The 21683-nt window shown below is 45.4% G+C and overlaps 1 protein-coding gene across 2 annotated transcripts in view; it reads left to right on the top strand.

The window, feature by feature from the left end:
* The window catches only part of STX2 (syntaxin 2), a 106920-nt gene that overhangs the window by 23229 nt on the left and 62008 nt on the right, over positions 1-21683 (top strand). For both annotated transcript variants that reach the window (XM_088482098.1, XM_088482097.1), the window contains exons 3-4: positions 5950-6049; positions 19971-20045. In XM_088482098.1, the coding sequence (XP_088338224.1) occupies positions 5950-6049; positions 19971-20045 (175 nt within the window). The remainder of the gene's footprint in view (positions 1-5949; positions 6050-19970; positions 20046-21683) is intronic.

Below are 21683 nucleotides of genomic sequence, written 5' to 3' on the forward strand. Positions count from 1 at the left end.
CCCTCTGACTGCTGCCGGACTCTACGGGGAACAGGTAAGCCGCGAGCAGCGCTCTTAGCACCGCTCGTGGGGGTAAATGCAGTCAGTTGCCGCCGGTCTCTGGGGACAGACCGGCGGCGCTAGTAGCGGCGGCGGGCTCCCCCTCATGCAGGCATACCCCGCGCTCCGCTGGACCACCAGGGTATAAGTTCCGGAGGGGAACCGGCATCCCTCAGCTCAGCGCGCCTTTTCTCACGTGTACTGGCGTCGCTGAGCTGCTCCTCTGCTGGCCACTCCTCCTCAGAGCTCTCCGGCTATAACGCAGGCTCCCAGGCAGGTGCATGGTCAGGTCCCCCTGTGTACCTCTCCCCTACCTAAAGGACAGTGTACACGGCGCTATAACTCCCCCCAGACACTGAATCTGGGTGGTTGAGGGCAGCGATTGGTGCAGTAAGTACAATCTTCCTGCATTGTATGTGACTTTGCTAGTGCTGCTGTCTGTACTCATTTTCTACTTGCTTTCAGCTTATATCTATCCCTTTGCTTCTCCTACAGCCCGAAGGTTTGTGGGGGAGGGGCGTTTTTCTATTAACCTCACTTTTATAAATCATGTATTTGTGAGGTCAGTCACATACTGTTGTGTGCTACACAGTACCATATTTTTGGGCCTGTTTGTGTTGCATGCTGGTGAGTGCGAGGGTGTTAACACCGTATGTCCTCTGCTGATGAGTATTTATTGTATAATTACTGTATCATGTCTGATGAGGAGACTGAGCACTCCGGGGCTCCTGTGTTGCTTTCCTGCAGACGCTGTTCTGCTGGTGTTAATGGGAGGATTTATCTCAGGATGGTCTTTGCGGGCAGTGCCAGCTGGTACCAGGCCCCTCTATACCCCCTATGCAGCAGGACCCCCCTTGGGCGATGTTTTCACAAGTGCTGACATCTATTGCAGATGTCGATCCCTACAGTGACCCCTTCTGGGGCATTGTCCCAGCACTCTATCTCCCATTCCCCGGATATTCCGCAGATATTGCGGTCTCCCTCCGGGGCCCAGACTGTGAGACAGTATTCGGGGCTGCCTGTGTATGTCCAGCTTCCCCCTGTATCACAACAGTCTGTAGTGCCTTTTCAGGGCTTCCCTCAGTCGGCTCCTCCGCCTTGGGTGGATGTTCTCTCCAACTCGGTACAGAGTTTGGCGCCTTCATCCTCAGCTTTTCAGTCATTTTTGCAGGGTGATGTGCCACAGAAGGCGACTAAGCGGCCTGTTGTGAGTTTACTCACTGCGCTGGTATCAGAATCGGATCCCTCTTCAGATGATGGAGAGGTCCATGAGGATTCTGATTTGGATGCTGTGGGCAGGAGGTTGAACCTAGGTCCTCCATTAATGTTCCAGCATTAGTTAGGGTGGTGCGGGCTATTCTCAATATAGAGGAGGAGGCACCGGTCCCTAAGTCGAAGTTTCCTGACTTCAAGAAAGCTGAGGTTACTTCTAATGTGTTCCCTCTGTCCGATCAGTTGGCGGATCATATGGCGGCGGCCTGGCAATTACCCAGCAAAGAGATTCCAACCGCAGAAAGGGTTGGCTTCTCATTATCCCTTTCCTGAGGATCATTGCAGGAAATGGGAGACTCCACCGGCGGTGGATTCACATGTCACTCGCTTGGTTAAAACCGCTGCGCTACCATTGCCGTCTATTTCCTCTTTAAAGGATCCAACGGACATGAAAGTGGAGATTTGTTTGAAGTCGCTCTCCGGAGCGGTGGCGCGCCCGTCCATGGCCATTTCCTGCGTGGCTAAAGCCATTGAGAACTGGGCCAAAGCCTTGGAGGATTCTCTTACGGACGGTGTTCCGGATGTTTAGAGAGCATTAGTGGCACAAATGAGGGATGCCGATTCCTATATTGGGGAAGCGTCATTGGACGCAAGCATGTTAACCTCTAGAGTTTCGGCTGCGGCTGTGTCTGCTCGGAGATCCTTGTGGCCGCGGTCCTGGAGGGCTGATGCGGACTCTAAAAAGGGTCTGGAGGCTCTCCCCTTTAATGGAGATTTGCTATTTGGTCCAGATTTGGACAAAATAGTGGATACCTTGGCTAAGTCCAAGTCGGCTTTCCTCCCTTCGGCTTCTGCGCCGGCTAGGGTGAGGAGCACTGCCGTTCGGTCCTTTCGGGTTCAGGGTAAGGCCAAGGGCCAGTCCTTCCCGAGACATTCAGCGACCAAAGCCTCATCCAAACCCAAGAAGCATATGGAATGCTTGGCGCCCCTCTTCCAAACAGGAGGATAAACCTGCTGCCTGACGGGACGGGCCTCTCCCTGGGGGACCCCAGAGTGGGAGGCCGACTTCTCAGATTCGCCCAGTGTTGGTTCAGTACCACCACAGATGCTTGGGTTCGAGAAGTAGTCTCTCAAGGGTACGCCCTGTTGTTTCGGTGCAGGCCGCCCCACCAATTTTTTTTGCACGAGTCCTTCGCTGGACGAGTCCAAAGCTTCGCATCTCTGTTTCTGGTGCAGAGACCCAATGGGTCTCATCGCCCTATTCTGAGTTTAAGGTCTCTGAACAAGTACCTCAGAGTTCCCAAGTTCAGGATGGAAACATTGCGCTCCATCATCCTGGCGATGGAACCGGGGGACTTCATGGTCTCCCTCGATATCCAGGACGCCTATCTCCATGTGCCCGTGGCACCGGCACATCAGCGGTACCTGAGGTTTGCTATCCTAAACCATCACTACCAATTTCGGGCGTTGCCTTTCGTTCTTTCCACGGCTCCGAGGGTTTTCACCAAGGTGATGGCAGTCATGGCTGCCCACCTTCGGGGTCAGGGTATACGGTTGCTGCCGTACCTGGACGATCTGCTGCTGCTGGCGAGCTCCCCGGAGGTGCTTCTTCATCATCTCCACCTGACAATTGCTTGTCTTCAAGCACATGGGTGGTTAATAAATTGGAAGAAGTCGTCTCTGATCCCATCTCAACGGATGGTCCATCTGGGAGCACTTCTGGACTCCAGTCAACAAAGGATTTTCTTGACTTTGGAAAAGGTATCCTCCCTACACCTGAGGATACACGGTTGCCTAAGCAGTGGCAGGGTGTCAATACATTCGGCAATGAGTCCTGGGGTCCATGGTGTCGGCATTCGACATGGTGGAGTTCGCCCAGTTCCATTCCAGACCCCTGCAGGGGCAGATTGTTGTGGAATGGAACGGGTTGTCCCGCTGGATACGATCCCAGATACTGGTATTGTCCCCGGAAGTGCGCAGGTCCTTGGCGTGGTGGCTGCAGTCAGCTCATCTCAGCCAGGGTCGCCCCTTTTGGATTCCGGACTGGGTTCTGCTCACGACAGATGCCAGTCTCCGGGGTTGAGGGGCAGTGACCGGCTCGTTCTCTTCAGGGCCGTTGGTCGGCGGAGGAGGCCGTCCTTCCCATAAACATTCTAGAGCTACGGGCAGTGTACCGTGCTCTTCTGGCGTCAGGCACCGTTCTTCTCGGAAGAGCAGTTCAGGTGCAATCAGACAACGCCACCACGGTGGCATACATAAATCACCAGGGAGGAACTCGCAGTCGAGCTGCGATGTTGGAAGTGTTCCAAATCCTGACTTGGGCGGAGTGCCACCTTCCAGCAATATTGGCAGTCTTCGTCCCGGGAGTCCTCAATTGGGAGGCAGACTTCCTCAGCCGTCACGACGTGCATCCCGGGGAATGGTCGCTTCACCCAGAGGTGTTTCAACTTCTCGTGGACAGGTGGGGACTGCCGGAATTGGACCTGATGGCCTCTCGTCACAATTACAAGTTGCCCATATATGGCTCAAGGACAAGGGACGCAGGCGCAAGCCTAGTGGATGCGTTGTCAGTGAAATGGTCGTTTCACCTAGCGTATCTGTTTCCTCCAGTCTCCCTGCTCCCTTGGGTACTCAGAAAGATCTAACAGGACGGAGGCACGTTTCTGCTGGTGGCTCCAGCTTGGCCCAGACGTCCTTGGTACTCTGATCTCAGGGGCCTGTCTGTAGACGCTCCGTACCTTCTGCCTCAACGTCGGGATCTGCTGTCTCAGGGTCCCTGCCTTTACCCGGATCTGGGTCGACTGTCTTTGACGGCGTGGCTCTTGAGACAGCCGTCTTAAGGTCCCGGGGCTTTTCAAGCTCTGTCAACAGTACCATGCTTAGGGCACGTAAACCTGCCTCTGCACGGATTTACCACAGAGTGTGGCACACTTACTTTCAAGTGGTGCGAGTCTAGAAGCTATGACCCTCGGGTGTTCAGAGTTTCTAGGATTTTGGCATTTCTGCAGTCAGGTCTTGACCTGGGCTTACGGCTTGCTTTCCTAAGAGTTTATGTATCGGCCCTGTCAGTGTGGTTCCAACGAAGGATTGCCACACTGCCTGACGTTCACACTTTGTTCCAAGGTGTTCTGAGGATCCAGCCTCCCTTTGTGTCTCCAGTGGCTCCGTGGGACTTGGCGGTGGTTCTTCGGGTCCTGCAGGGACCTCCTTTTGAGCCTCTTGAGTCGGTTGACCTCAAGTGGTTAACACTTAAGACTGTGTGTTTCTCCTGGCTCTTGCTTCGGCCAGGAGGGTATCCGAGTTGGGGGCACTTTCCTGTAGCCCCCCCTTCCTGAGTTTTTGCCTAAAGTGGTTGCTAAGTTCCACATAGATCAGGAACTTGTGGTGCCAGCTTTTCAGGCTCCGGGTCTTACGGCTGGCGAGGCTTCGCTGGACGTGGTCCGGGCTCTCAGAATTTATGTTGAACGGACGGCCTCTGTTAGGAAGTCCGATACGTTGTTCATCCTCTTTGGTTTCCATAAGAGGGGTTGGCCTGCCAACAAACAAACTTTAGCCCGTTGGCTTTGTTCTGTTATTAGGGAGGCTTATATACAGGAACGTTTGCCTGTTCCAGCCTCGGTTAAGGCTCATTCCACTCGGTCTGTAGGCCCTTCTTGGGCTGCTAGACGTGGTGCCTCCGCTGTTCAGCTGTGTAAGGCAGCCACTTGGTCTTCAATTCAGACATTATTGAGGTTTTATGCGTTTGACACCTTTGCCTCTCAGGATGCATCCTTCGGGCGCAGGATTCTCCTTTCTGCTCAGGAGCGTCCCTGCCCTTAGTTGAACTGCTTTGGGACATCCCCAATTTCAACCCTGTGGACCCCCTATGGACCCTGAAGTAGAAAACAAGAGATATGGTAAGAACTTACCTTTGTTATCTCTGTTTCTACGAAGTCCATAGGGTCCACAGGGCGCCCGCCCTGACGCACCTGGCTTCCAATGGGCTGTGGTACTGGTCACCGGTGTTTCCGTCTCCCATTTCTGTGAGTATGGTTTCTTGTGTGTTCCAGTCTTCCTTCTCTCTGTTTAGTCTCCTCCTTCGGCCTAGACTACTTACCAACTGAGGTGCCTGTGGCTCGGGGGCGGGGTATAGAGGAGGATCCAAGTGCATCCTGGGAGCTAAAGCTTTAACTGTATGGTGCCCGTGGATCCAGATCCAAGCTATACCCCAAGGTCAACCCTGTGGACCCTATGGACTTCGTAGAAACAGAGATAACAAAGGTAAGTTCTTACCATATCTCTTGTTATCCCATAGCTCCGTGTACTTATCTAGAAATCTATGGCTTATCACGCATTAGATGCAGATTTTTTGTGCAAGGAAAAGGCGTAATAGTCCGAGGCTACAGCACCTTTTCCTTGTGCAGTAAGATAACGAGGCTAATTGAATCTAGCCCTAAGTATCTCAGTATTTATATCGCTCAAAGGTATTACCATCTTTTTTAATTTGAACTTCCCCTGTTTATTCACTCAAGTCAAATCGGACCTTTTACATTTGGTCTAATCTTTTTATCCCCTGGATATAATAATAGAACATAAAATGTAACATATAATAATATATAATAGTCTCCCACTTATCCAAAGCACAGACCAGAACTGGCATCATATGGTAAAATGTCATATTTTATTTTAACATTCTTATTATTTTTGACTTTCCCCCAGGTAGAAGAAATACGGAATTGCATTACTAAAATATCAGAGAACGTGGAGGAGGTAAAGAAGAAACACAGCACTATATTATCTGCACCAAACCCAGAAGAAAGTAAGCTCTCGTATATATTTAGTATTTTTTTCCAACTTCTAAGTGAAGGTATTTCAACAATGTCAGAAATGCATCAGAAGGTAGCTATGCCTACAGCACTGTAAGTTGTGTGAGCATCTGAGAACTAAATACCTTTTTTTGCTGATCACCATTTCATATGTTGAACTTAAGGTATGGTTTTGTTTTTATTATTCTATAAATAGTAGACAGTATTAGCCAAGTATCTGTTCACATAAAACCCTTAGGATGTTGCAGAAGTGGTTGTTCTGCTCTGATAGCTTATAAAAAGCAGCAAGCAGAACTCACAGCCAGCAGGAAAACTCCAGCAAACGTTGTTTCCCCTGCACTGTTCACATGAAGCCATTAAACAGCTTACTTTTGCAATAGGTTCCCACAGTAGAATTTCCAGGTGTGTGTGTGTGTGTGTGTGGTAGGGGGGGGTATTTTGAAAGTGGAAGTTTCTTCTATCCTTAGTTTTGTTAGACACTCTAATCAGCACAGACTGTGCAATGGTTAGCGTTACTGCCACACAGCACTGACGTTGTGGGTTCGATTCTCTGTACGGCCCTAACTGTGTGGGGGTTTGTTAGGGCCATAGAGGGTTTGTGCTTGCATGGGTTTCTTCCGGGTGCTCCAGTTTCCTCCCACACTCCAAAAATATACTGGTAGGTTAATTGGGTCCCAACAAAAATTAACCCTAGTGTGTATGTGAGCATGTGGTAGGGAATATAGATCGTAAACTCCATTGGGGCAGGGACTGATGTGAATGGACAAATATTCTCTGTAAAGCGCAGTGGAATATGTGTGCGCTATATAAATAACTGGCAATAAATCATATTCCTTTTCACCCAACCTTTATGTGGCCAACATACTAAGTGCATGATACTGAGGAGAGAGACCCCATAGTCCTAACTGTCTATAGTTGGTATGGCTCTGTGATAATTTGGTCTTCTGTTTGCTTTAATGTTACTTCCCACTATAGGTGCGCACACCCCATTTCTCAACTCAGAGTCCACTAGTGGTATTGATAGGTGTCAGCAGATGTGTAATAGATGTCAGCCCACAAGATGTCTTAATCAGGGAATGACTTATTAACCAAAGTAAACTAGTAGCTACAGCATCTTATACATCTCCATTTTAAGAACATGGAACAAACGCCCGCAGCAGGTGCACATACGTAGCAGCACACTGAGTCTGGTTGTCTTGCTGATGTTAGTGTGACTCCAGTACTGTACAGAGCAGATGGAAGACAGCTTGAGTGCTCTCCTTCTCAACACGCCCTCCTTCACTCAAGGCTGTCTCTGTTACACAACCACAATAAACCTTTCCATACATTGAAAGTTTTAGTGGCAATCAAAAACAGAGGTTTTGAGTGTCAATTAAAACATAACATGAAATGAAATGACTTATGCAACATTTAAATGTATTCTAATCCACTCTCCTACAGGAAATCATTTAAAACAAATGACGGAAATCCCTTCATCAGCATATCGGCAAGATTATACTCGCAATATATTTTATGCTAATTAGATTACCATTAACTAACTGGTATAAAATGTCTGATTGCAATATGCTTGAAATACCCATGGTGCTAAGTGCTTGAGGTTAAGTCAATTGCACCTTTGTTGTCACATGCAATTTCAATTATATCCCTTGGGCTAAGAAGACTCACACACAGTCTCCTTTTATATGAGGCTTTTTTGGCAGTTTCTGTGTACCATGTGCTCCATCTCGGTTGTAGATAAGGCAACAGTGGGCTTTTTCCAGTTCACACAGCTGACAGCTGCACGTGCCATTGTGAACAGGTACCCACAGTGGCGTCACTATTGGGGTGTGGGCCACAATCGGGTGTCACCCTCAGTGCGGTTGACAGCAAAATGCTAGCTGCTCCTTAGTGACGGGAGCCGTGTCCTGCAGTGTGATATTCTCCTGCAACACTCTGCTTCTGTCACAGAGGAGAAGCCAACCGTGCAGGCAATAGTCTCCGGGGGCAGCCCAGCATCTCTGGGGTTGCTGGTCACGCCCCCGGAGTGATAGGATTGGGATTTCCCAAGAGGCCACGCCCCCCTTTTTGGGGGCGTGCAGGTATTTAAATTGTGCATTGGGTGTCACCAGACCCTGTTGACACACTGGTATCCAGTGGAAGTATGCCTGTCATTCTCATTGGATCCCCAATTGACATCACAGAAGGCTTCCAAAACTGCATTTTTAGTCTTTGAAAACTTCAAGTTTTAGATGCTGGTTCCCCTGAAGTATCTCAGGATACGTTTCACAGCTATATAATGCTTCCTTCCTGGGATGATTGCAATCTGGCTTACATGGCTCACAATATGCAAACTGGCTTACACTGCTGACAGCGTATGATGTCCGGTCATGTGCCTGTTATTACATTAAAGTCACTACAACACTTCGATAAGAAGGTCCTCTAGTTTCCTTAAACTCTGCCTCTGTTGTTGGACATCTTTACTTATATTAGTGCTTTTATCAATGGGTATATTGACTGGCTTTAACGTCCCAAATTCAGCAAGTCCTGCTTCAGTATGGGATGTGTACGGGATACCGGCACTAGGGATCCCAATGGTCAAAATACAGATGCCGGCATCCTAATCTTCTCCCTACCCTAACCCTCCCTCCCCAGTGCCTGAACCTAACCACCTCCTCCCACCCCACCACCACCCTTTAGTTCCTAGCCCTCACCCTAGTGCCTAATGGGGGGCATCCACTAGACGATTTTATCCCTGTCCAACCTCTTAACGATTTTCCCTTGAAGTTTCCCTTGAAATATAATCTTCAACTCTGAACAATTTGCAAAAGATTTGCAAACGATTTGCAAAAGATCTAACAATAAACTATGTTGTTTTAATCTGTGATTGAGAGCTTTCAACTATAGTGGGCAGACAGTGGTTCATCGTTTGATCGTTCAGCATGAACGATGTGTAAACGATGTGTAAACGATTTGTAAGCAATCAAGTGAAATTGACCTGCATGTTCAGTCGATGGAGGAGACGATCAAACGACCAGCGGGAGCGCGCATCGTACATCGTTAGAAACAATTACTGCACGATTTGCAAACGATGTTCAAACGATGTTCAAACGATGTTCGAACGATTATCGAACGATTTTATCATTATCGTTCAATCGTTCAACTTTATCGTCTAGTGGATACCCCCCTTAACCCTCCCCCCAATCCCACTACTTACCTTCGGGATGCTGACGCCAGGATTCTGACGTGTTGGGATTCCGGCGCCGTTTTTTCTAAGTGCTGGCATCCCATTTGTCGGGATACTGAACGTATCCCCTTCTGTATATCCTTGCTGGTTGTTTGCAATAGTTCCAGCATGTAAGGATTGTAGAGGCCCAGCAGTTAGTGTGCCAGCCCAAGATCTTTCAACTTGAACTCGCCATTCAACAATGATTTTACATTAATTATTTGGTTTACCTGACCAGCAAGCAATAAGTCATCTACGTACACCACAATGATGAACAACTTTTCCTTTTTGTGATGGAGGTAGGGATGGACATCGGAAACCCGGCATGGAATAGTTGCTGGGCTTCCGACATCAAATTATGCAATGCGATGGCAGCTAGCCATCGCATCGCAATAATTCGATAGGGGCGAAGTATGCTGGAGATGGTGATTTATTTTTCAAATATGTTAGGTATGTGTTTGATTTTTAATTTTTTTCATTATTTTTTTACTCTGTTGTTGTTATAGAAGTGCCAACTCAATAAAATATACTTGATAAAAAAAAACAAAAAACAAGTGGGTCTTTAGTGAAAAGCTTAACACAGATGGATCTCTTGCTCACTACAAAGCCTGGCTTGTTGCTAAGGGATATAACTAGAAATCCGGTATAGATTATAGAGAGATCTTCTCACCTGCTGCAAGGTAAACTATGTTTAGCCATTGCTTAATCTGTCCTGCATGATTTATTGCTGCACCAATTAGACTTTGATACAGCTTAAGTTAAATGAAGAATTGGTGGAAGAAATCTATATGAAACTTTCTGATCATTACAACAATAATGTGTTTCCATAAGGAAAAGTATGCCTATTAAAAAAGCAATTGTATGGGCTTAAACAGAGTAATCATTGCTGGTACATTAAGTTATATATTGTACTACTGGAGATGAACTTTAACCGTTCAAAGCATAACCACTGCCTCTATCTAGGGTTAGCAACCATCGAATTTCCGAGTCAATGGAAGTACTTTTTCCATCGAATACTGGAAATGCGATGGCTGCCAGCCTTCGGATGCAGCTTTCCAATGCCCATCTGATGGCTGACTGTGGAGGGGGGGCACACACCGCTGCACTGGATAGCAGCAGGAGAATAGATGTGCGCATGCGGAGCCTTGTGACACCCTCACCCATGTCACTGTGGGGGTGTGCCCAGGCTCCTCTACACTGAGAATAGATGCTGTACACATGCGCACATCTATTCTCCTGCTGCTATCCAGTGCAGCGGTGTGTGCCCCCCCTCCACTTAAGTCCCGGGAAATTACCCTGCTTCTGTCTGAATGGTGCTACCCGGGCAGCACCAAGCAGCTTTTACATTGACAGCGTAGAGCGTCCTATAGGACGCTCTTCACTGCTGCTCATTACAATGAGTTGGCAGTGCAGAGCGTCCTGTAGGACGCTCTGCGCTGCTGCTCATCACCCCCCGCACCGGTGGCTGTGGCGCTGACAAACGAGTCAGCATCATGGCCGGGTCCTCACACCGGCGCTTTGGTTTGCAGCCACAGCGGGCCGCCCGCACTCCCGCTGGACCACCAGGGTAGATAGGAGTTATTATATTATAAATAGAGGCTGCACTTTGATTGGATGGCTGCCTGCTGCATGATGATGACATCATCAGCGGCAGCCAGAGAGGGGATAGGTTAGGAAGAGCAGAGGAGAGGCAGGTAATATTTAAAACTAAAAAACCTGGCTTATGTCTGAAAGGGGTCTACCTGGGAATTTCCCGGATAGACACTGCAGTGTGAAAGGGGGGTCTCGACCAAATACCCGGGAATTTGCACAGGAGAAATTCCCGGGTCTGATCAGGAAATTTCCCAGGTTGTATGTCTGAAAGGGGTATAATTGACTTCACCTTCACCAGTCCACACACACGTGTGTACCAGGGCCAATGGTACTTCAACTCTGAACGCTGCCTTGGGAAATGGGCAAAATGCTGGTTTTGTCATCATACAACTAGCTTACACTGGTCTTTAGGAATTTCTTACATACATTCCTGTCACTATGCCATCAAGTTTCTGCTTATGGCTATAAGATTGGTTTCTAGATCTGGCACATACAACACATCCTCCATGTCCGTGACTGCTGTCTCGTTCTTTATTCTTAAATTAACAGATATTGTCCTGACTTTTGTGGCAGTTAGGATTTTGTCTGGTATCCCTCTGACTGTAATACCCCTTTCAGACATAGTGAGATTCCCAGGTTTTTGGCAGGACTTGGCCAAACTACCCAGTTCTTGTTTATGGTCAGTGCCTCTGCTATTGACCAGGGTTTTTCCCAGGACTTAACCTGGGTTGTCTACCCAGGGCTTAAGTCTGAATTGTGCGACCCGGGATTTTACTCCTTGATCGCACCTAGAGGTCTCTGATTGGCCTTTTGGGGCTGCCTGGAGGCAATGGGGCGTTGTCCTATGATAGGACAAAAAAACTATCAGCGCTGGATCTGGGGAGAGAAGCGGTGGTTTCTTTCCCTTTACAACAAGTGGTGAAGACCAAGTACCCATGGATTGGAAAGAGGTATCTGACCCGTGCTGCAGTGTGGAGAAGCAGCCGGCGCACACTAGCTACAGAGACGTTGCCCGTTGTGAGGTCTGGTGGTTGGAGAAGGGGTATGTGATTGCGTGAGTGTGTATAAGTGTGACGTGTGTATTTGTGCGTGTATGACATGTATGTGTGTGTATGAGCGTGACATGAGAGCAGCCTGGCCGTCCTGGCTGTTAGAATGCCAGGGCAGACAGGCTTATGTCTGAATGGGTTCTACCCGGGAATTTCCCGATTCTCAGGTGTAGTGTGGAAAGGGGGTCTCGAACAAAAACCCGGGTTTTTGATGAGGTGAAAAACCCGGGTCTGAGCAGGGAAATTCCCGGGTCGTATGTCTGAAAGTGGTATGGGTCACCTGTTAAAGAAATCAAACCAACCTGTGTTTCAGCTGAAGTGCCTCGTGGCTACAGATTCCATGAATCAGAAGTCTGTTAGTGTCTCATTCCTTCTCTCACAATTCCATGAGGCCCCGCTTGGTCCACTTATTTTGCACTCTGAGATTTTATGTCCCATTTTATGATATTTGAAACTTTTGTACTTGGGTTTAATTGGTTTAGCACTCTTCATAAGCAAGGTAGAGTTCACAGCAATTACCTCTACAGGTATGCGCTCTTGGAAGTGCAGCAGCTTGGTCCAGACTATTTCCGTTGATTGCTTGGTAGAGCAAGATTCCAAAGCCACTACTAGAAAGTAAAATTTCCAATGTTGAATTTTGCAACATTGCCATCGTAACCTCCTTGTCATCCGTCTTGACGCCTACGGATATCAATTGCTGTACAAAGGGGATCCGGTCAAACTACCTACAGTTGACATGCTGGCGCTTAGAATGCCGGCGCCGGTACTGCTAGTAACCTAACATAACTTCTCCATAGCTTTGCAAAACTCGTACTAGCCCATGTGCTGTACATATTTCCCTTATACATGAATAAAGGATTTTTTATGTACTCACAGCTTCCTTTCATTCAGTTTTCCTACAGCTGCTCTCTGGTTTTATCCTCCACTTTACATACACTACATTGCCCATAACCTGTTTGTATTGTTAGGTGTCAGCAGATGTGCAATGGAGGTCCATACACAACAAGATTTTTCTTACCAGGAAATGGCTTATTAACCAAAATGAATAATGCAGGATATGCACATATATGGTGTACACAATAAGTCATAAGGTATATGCAGGTATAATGCACAGTAACAGCTATGGCAGCATCTGTAGCTGCAGCGTCTTACACATGCTCCTTTCACTATGTAGGAAAACATAGGACAGATGCGCGGAGAAGCTGCACATGCCAAGTAGTGTGAGGAATCGGTGGTCACACTGACATCAGTTTGGCTCCTGTACTGTACGGAGCAAACTGCTTCCACAGGAGGATATGTATACAGTTGTAGAGAGAGTTAAATGTCGTTTACAAACACCGCCTATTAAATGGCTGTTAGGAGCTGATTGGTTGGTACTGTATCTCTCACGGTTGATACATCTCCCCCTGCAGTTCTATGGGAACCATGATTACCAGCCAATACTATGTCTGAATAACTCTAATTTTCCTCTGTTCCAGTCTTTATTATCTTCCCCAGTTCCCAAGACGGAACAGAGGACAGAGAGCTTTATATTTGAGGCCATTGAAAATCCCTGGAGGGAGGAACTGGATAAAGATTGAGGATTTAAGAATCTTGGGAAAAACATGTTGTTTCATGTGGGCTTATTTTTTGTTAAATGTGCTCGATACCCGCCTTCTAGTCACAGCTGACTGCTAGCTTGGTGCATGTGATTCATTGTTGGGTATGAGCACTAACTAACCAAATCTGCCTGCCTGTAATATTCAGCAATACATTAACTCTGTTTCTATTATGATCCTCAGCTGATTCCTACATGAAACTTTCTCTGCATTTTATTTAATAGTAATTAATCGCATGAATGTAAACAGTTATTCTTATTGCTAGGATCAGATATATATTAATGCATCACGCTTACATTTCAATAAAGTGACTGCAGGGTGAATCATTTATCATGATAAATTGTTTTATAAATAACACATTTTCCAGAGCGAATTGGCACCCTAGATATTTGTCATAGTAGTTTTTTTTATTGCTTTACATGCACCAGATTTCCTGTCAGACATGGAGGACAGACTTTTTCTGTAAAATGGCTTCTAACAGAGAACCGTTCCCCTCAGCTGCATAGCAAATGTAAATACAATGTCACATTTGTCAAGTTACTGGAACGTTACTCTGTATCTTGGTGAATGCTATGAGTAACTCTTTAACATATGACAAATTGAAAATTAAATTTTTGTATTTTCAATATTTTCTCTTAAGTTGTCTTTGAGCAGACTTTTTGCATTACAAGTACATCCTGTTGCTCCTCAGTGGAATTGTTAGAAATTCTTCATGGAATTTGTATTTATGAGGAGTTTTTTTTTGTTTTGTTTTTGCTTAACCTAGCAGTGACATGCTTTGTATAGTTGTAATTCAGCTGTACAATTACACTATGATGTAGATGTACTCTTGTTCTGCCACTGTAGCCTGCTTAGAATATCTTGGGTGTGGCAGCTGTGAGATCACTCCTGTTGCATCCTGCTGACATGGGGCCGGCTTTCTTTACAGTTCGTTTTGTTATCTACTTATTCTCCTGAGATGTGTGATAATAAGCGGTATTTGAAGTTTGTTAAAATGTCAGTATTTCTTGAAATATGATCATAGGCTTTATGCTTTGTTGTTGTTAATCTAGTCAGAATTTTGCAGACATTTCTAAGTAGCTAAGAATAACACAACTAAATCTAGAAATATGCCCTATAATTAACAATTATTTTTTTTTAATTTCCTCCTCTATGGCAGTAGATAATAAGGGATTAATCCTTCCTCCTAGTGGAGTCAGGACTAAAAAGATAACTGCTCTGGAAGGCGTTTAAGGCCACTCCCCCTTCTATTAGGTGTCTTTATTTTTTGTCCTTGTGTGGAGTGCAAGTATCATTTTCTTTTATTGTCACTCAGGCTTATCTGCAGATATGACATCTGAGATTCCAGGAGGAGTGCACAGCTCTTTCCTGGTGCCTTCATTATCTTACAATAGTACGTGTTGTGGGTAGAAGTGGGCTACCAATCTATAGGTGAAAATGTATCTTCTGGGTGAAGCACCTTCTACCCAGGGATTGTATAATGGGGCCTACACCTTTCAAAGTGAGACACTTAGGGCTCAATCCTAATAGCAGTGAGTATGCCACACTCACGGTACTCCTGGATTTTTGTTCCCAGCACCATATGGCTGCGAACCAAAGTTTGTGAGTCAGGGTTACAATTGGGGCTAGTTGTGGTGCCGCTGCCGTTGTTGCAACAACAATTTGGCCTTTTCGCGGCTAGTAGGATTGAACCCTTAGTGTGAGCCATACGTCAAAATTCTTAAAATGAACCCCTAGAACATGCATTTAATACTTAATAGCTCCTTTCTATTAGAGAAAAATATGATCACTGTTCCTTGGTTGACCGTGGTCTTAAGGCACACATCCACTAGCCGATTTCTATGATTTAACAATATCGTTAACGTACAATCGCTCACGAATCTGCCACATTAATGTCGGAAATGACCAGCAATGCGCGCTCCCGCTGGTCGATTCCGACTTCACTCATCGGCCAAACATGCTGAACAATTTGGCTATAACGTCAGGTTGAGCATGTTATCGGATGATTGATGTGCCCTCACTGAACGACTGCTCGTTCAGTGTAGGCACATTACAGACTGACAAACGACTGCACGATTACAATGTCGTAATCGTGCAGTCTTTTTTTGGTCTGCTAGTGGATGTGTGCCTTTAGGCTCGGAATAATAGGGGATTATTTGGAATGGTCTCAAGTCCTAGATGTAGAGGAGACTGACTGGTACACACTGGAGCGATGACATTCTGATTTGGCCAAATTGGATCAACTACTCATGCATATCATGCAGTGTGTATGCATTATATGCGTGCTCCTGCGGTTGCATGCAGCACATCAATCCTGACTATATCGCATGCGTTGCATGTTAACGAAGGAAGGAACCAGTGATTGTTCTGTCCTTAATTAATCGCTGCATTGTGTACCGGCAATTATGCAATGTCCAGGGTGTCCCCACTTTAAGGTACCGGCACAGGCCAGGAGCTCTGTATGTGTGGATGCCGGAATGCATTGGGGCAGATTCAATCGGAAATGAGATTTGCGGTTAATAGTACGCTGATGGCTCATGATATTTTACCAAATACAATTAGAAACAACAAATCATGACTATCATGAGCTTCAGTGTGTAATCTCTGTGAAGTGAATGAAATATGGGGAAATCATTCATTACCCCCAAAAAGTATCAAGTAAGTTAGCAAGTGGCCATAAGGTTGAATTTCGCCACCATCATGTCATTATAAATCACTATACATTATCACTGAAAAACATAACAATGTGGGATTAAAACCCTTTTACCTAGTATATATAGAAAAATATAAATTTTACTTTGTTTGTAGCTGGTCAAGATATAGGATATATCTGTAAATATAATACTATAGAGAGAGAAAAATCTGTTCCAATGGTTTAAAAAGTCGAGGAAAACTCACAATATTACATAAAATTCTAATAGAACTTTAATTCAACAAGGCTATATACATGAAATGTATGAGCAATTCAGCTATTAAACACACACAGGGAGAGATGCATCAAACCTTCCAGAGAGAAAGCGGAGAAGTAGGCCCAAAGCAACCAATAAACTTCTGTCAATTCAAAGACTTTGCTAGATAAATGACAGAAGCTGGTTGGTTGCTTTGGGCAACTTCTCCGCTTTATCTCTCTCCAAGGCTTGATGTATTTCCCCCATAATATCACAGACGACTAAGAAAACTTCTCGCAATTCAGATTTTTTTAGTTATCTGGGAGACCATTGGAAATCTGGTCTTTGGGCGCTCACTTTTTTTTTTTTGTATTTATCATATTTAAATGGTATTGTATATGTGTTGGTGTAGTTTCTAATTAAACAATGCATTACACTCTGGGTTCACTTCAATTACAAGTGAGGAAGGTAGTTGCTGTAATGGCATGGCAACTCTGCCAATGGCACTGCTACTCGTCCCCGTTGTGGCCCGATCTCGCACCAGATTCCTGGATTTTTGTACGCAGCTCTATGGAAGAAATGTTAAGAGGATGGAAATCTGCCAGTGTTAAGGCACATGTTGAAGAAATAAGGTAGTGAAAGGCATGCATTGTGGAGAAGAGAAGTTGGGGGGAATAAGGTTTCTAGTGCAAGTTATGGGTGATATAATTGCACAGACTTCATATTCTGTTATGGTGCATAATGAACTGGGGTGAATTGTGGGGTGCAGACGAAGGTAGGTTGGCATGTGCATGAGACGATCCCATTGAATAGTGATTTTTGGCTTAACCACCAGAGAAGTAGGGGGCCAAGTTAAGGGCTGTGAATGATGAATGTGGCAAGTGATTCAGTTGTGTTGAAAAGAGAGTTCAAGGTTACAAATAGGTTTAAGGGGGTCATTAGACTGGGCAGATGTTAGTAAAGTAAAGGTTTGCCTGGTGAGTGAAAAATAAAATGCACAATCCCCAAAGAGCGCTGGGCAATGAATGCATAATTATTTGTATATAGTATAAAACATTGGTAATTAACCTAAGCAGCTGTTATTAAATAACTAGTTTATATCCATAGATTCATGATCAAAGTCATAGAAACATAGTTTGATGACAGACGAGAACCACTTGGCCCATGTAGCCTGCCCTTTTATTTTAACCTTTTGGAAACCTCAACTCTATTTGATCCTTAGTCCTGTGTGAGGATATTCTTGTGCCTATCTCAAGCATGTTTAAATTGCTCTACTATCGTAGCCACTACCACCTCTGATGGGAGGATTCCATTTTTATATATTTTGTGTGGATTTTTTTCTAATGGCTCTTTGCACTGGGGCTTTTTTTAATTTGAAGTAAATAGGAATGTATATTGTAAAAGAGTTATAGTTCTGGAGAAAAATTTCCTTCATGGGGGTGAAGAAGCAGTTTTGCAGGTTGCCAGTCTGGCAATCAAGCCTCAAATATGGCATGCCAGAGTCTGTGGTGGCAACAACTGCCTCGTGTATTGCAGTAGTGAATGTGCTAGTGTAGACTGCTAGGGAAGGAGAGAACGGTGAGAAGAGAATGGTTTCAGTGAAGATATGACCTGGATTGGCTTGAGATCATTTAGCGGTCATATGTGGATTTCAGTGCATTCAGGGCACAAGAGCAAAAGGTAAAGATGAAGGAAAGAGGTTGCTATCCGCAAGGAGATGGTGTTGGAGAGGTTAAAAATGGAGCAGAAGTGGGAGAAGATGAGGTCAATGGAATGTCCATCATAGTGTGAGGATGAAGTCCACTCTAAGTGACCATAGGAAGACTGCAAGAAAAAAAATCGTTTTGTGGAAGCAGACACTGTGGGGTTGTCAGTGGAAATGTGCATTTAGAAGGCGAGACCTGGGAGATGATAATTGACAGCAGCATGTAGTGTTCCTGCTAGAATGCAGGCAGGGCACAGAGCGACAACAGCGGGATCTTCTGCACGCAAAAGGCGTGTGTGCTGCCGAAAAGGGTGTGTATAAAGGGTGCATGGCCAACAGGGGAGGGTAGTGTTCTTGTGAGACACGGTAATTTCGTCACATTTGGGGGCGTGCCCAGCACTTACGGAGGTGCTTGGCTTCCCCCAAGCTCTCCCCTCACAATGAATAGATGCCGGCGTCTATTCACCCGGCGGTGATCGGTCACCACAACTTTTCCCACCCGCGGATGGGGAAGGATCAGGGCAGGCTGCATCGCTAAAAGGGCAGGGTGCATTTTGCCCTTTTAAACTCTGGCAGGGCACATTTTGCCCTTTTAAACTCTGGCAGGGCACCTGGCTAAAACAGCCTAGGGTGAACACCTAGCATGAAAAGTGAGCTGATAGAAGGAACAATTGGTGAGGAAGAGAAACAGAGCGAAGGGTTGCCGTCTGGGATCACCATTGTGACCATCAGTTGCAATGGCTGGCACGCTTGTAAGGCCAGGAAGCCTGCGTCCATGGTTGCAGACACAGGCCTTGTCCCTCCCGGAAATCGTTTCCGGGAACGCCGGCCACCCAGCAAATGCCTCTGCCTGTCAAGCAGGCAGAGGCATAGGGGATTCCACGTGAGGAGGCAAAACTGTGTCCTCTCTAGAATCCGGCCCATAGTGCCAGGTGAGGTACACCAAGAACATAGATGGATGATTGTTTTTCGAAACTGAGCTATTCCAGAGTCACCGGTAATGGGGCGGGGGGGAGAGTAGGTTCTTGAGTAAGGCGCATGTAGGGAGCAGAACAATTCAATGTGCAGTTTGGGTAGATGTTGAGGGTGTGGGGAAGAGCAGTTGATCGAAGTAGTTCAGGTCCCCCACTTGGGATGCGTTCTGGGATATTGACAGCTAGGTTCAGTGGGCTAAGAAGCTGAATAGAAATGGTAATCCAGTAAATTCTTGAAACAACCTTGGAACCTGTGTCACTGTTTTTATCAAATGTTTTCTACTCATAAACCGAGCAAATGTGCTTCATTCCCTGTTTTCTGAATAAATTTGAAATGCACTTCAGTCTGTTTTGTTGGAGGTGCTTTGACATATAATACTGGATTAGGGTATGTTAATTGTATTTGGTAAAGACGGGCACCAGTGAAGTAATGGTTCCTAAACTATCATCGCTGGTAAACTAGATTTTATAATCTTTGAAAGCTATATGGATCCTCCTTGCAATTTCCATGTATTTATGCATTATTTTAATGCTACATGCAATGATTGCTATCCAAAATTGGATCATATTGGCAGTCTTGTCACTTTTTTTTCAACTAGAAAATATTACAGTATGGCTTGTTGTATAGGGAGTTTTGGGTAATCATTTAAAACATTTTCTAATGCACTATCATGCTCCTGATATAGCTTTTGTATTTAAAAGCTAAAGATATTTGTGCCACACCAGGAAACAAGACAGTACATATTAAGACATAAAGGTCAAGAGTGCTTGTCATTGATTTACAAGTACTAAACAGTGAAGTTTATGGTTAGCCTTTAATCTTGTTTCGAAAGACTTGGGAAAGAAGATGTATTAACCAGTGTAAAACCTAAGAAATTACATTAATATTTATCTTTTATTTTCAGGAACCAAGGATGAGCTTGAGAGCCTTAACAAAGAAATCAAGAATATTGCCAATAAAGTTCGAACAAAGTTAAAGTGTAAGAACAACTTTCATTGCTAGATTCTGTGGTAACTGATGTGGATGTTACACTTGGACATATGAAGGCTGCAGACTGAGTTTGGGACTTTTCAAAGTTAGTTCTAATAATAAAATGCTCCATGATTGTCTGAGATACTTACCTGATGTTTATAGCACAATTGTACTGGCCCTCACTTATACATTCTTGCCTTAGATAAACCGTTTTGGGAAAATTTGGGGACATATCAATATTTTGTCCACACTTTTTTTTTTTTTTCTGGGAATGGTACCGCTAATTAGGTGTAGAATTTACATTAGTGAAGAAGATGGCATTTAGATGGCAATAACACATACCTAATGCTGGGTACACACTGACAGATACATTGGGCGATCAATTGATCGTCCAATGTATCTGCTGCCCGTCGGCCAGTGTGTACCCCCGATATGTCGGTGAACGTCACCGTTCACCGACATATCGCATTTGCTGTGCTGCACAGCCAATGGACCGATATGTCTGCAGACATATCTGCCCATCGGCAGGTGTGTCCGCCCGTACACACACAGCGGCAGCCGCGAGGAGTGGGGCGGTACACGCAGATGAAGGCCGTTCAGTGTGTATGAACGGCCATCATCTGTAGATATGTCAGGTGTGTACCCACTGTAACTTTACATGTTTTGATGAACAACGATGAACTGTTCTTTATTGCATGAAAGTGAATACTTTGCTTGTGTGCTTTGGTAATAAAGATTTTCTCTCTGTGACCTGCACCTTTCCTATTCTCTGATGACCACTGCTTGCCTCCAGGATTTCTCCCATGCTGCTCCACCACTTAAGGAACTGCCCACCCTGCCTGACTAGACTGTTCCCCCACCCTCAATATTTTGAGAGCTTTCTCATAACCCATTTTACTCTATTCTTCCCCAGTCTGATACTACAACCTCTGCACGTGGTTTGGTATGCGATCCCGGCGCTGATAATGTCTGTGTTCAGAATCCCCGCAGCGTAATCAGACTGTAGATCCCACAGCCTAACCTTAAAAATTATCCTTATTGTGCAAGATCGGGAAAATCTATACCATTCTCTTTTTTTGGCCATTTGTACAATGGGACCACTCGAATGCTGGAGTGGATAAAGGTAATGGACCTTTTCCGTGCAAGTACATTTTCTTACAAATGTCTGAAACCTTCCCGGTAACCTCCTTAGATTGCTGCTTCCTGGGGTTCTACGCCTATTTCCTGAGAGACCTTCTCCATCTGCCGCAACATGCTGCTTCTTTGTTACGTACTTAAGTATTTTTACTCCTCTCTGCTTCATGATTCTAGACATTGAGTATTACTGGAAAGTAACATACCTGGTGGTAGTTTGATTTCACCACGCTCTCCATAGGAGCACCCACAGATTATACTGGCACGCTCTCATTAATGTTGGTGATGCTCACCGGATGACTTGCAACTCCAAAAATATCACATCAGACGAACATGCTAAATGATTCGGCATGTTTGACGGATTGATATTTTGCAATTTGGTCGCGCAAATACACAGTGAAATGATCTGGTCTATCCGCCAATATATGCCCAGCATACACAATATTGTCAGTGTTGTCTGTTAGGGAAACTATCACACAAAGCTTACTTTGAAACATTTTAATGTCTTGTA

Source organism: Taudactylus pleione, unplaced genomic scaffold, assembly GCF_031769625.1.
Source record: "Taudactylus pleione unplaced genomic scaffold, aTauple2 ptg000282l, whole genome shotgun sequence".
In the NCBI taxonomy this organism is placed as follows: Eukaryota; Metazoa; Chordata; class Amphibia; order Anura; family Myobatrachidae; genus Taudactylus; species Taudactylus pleione.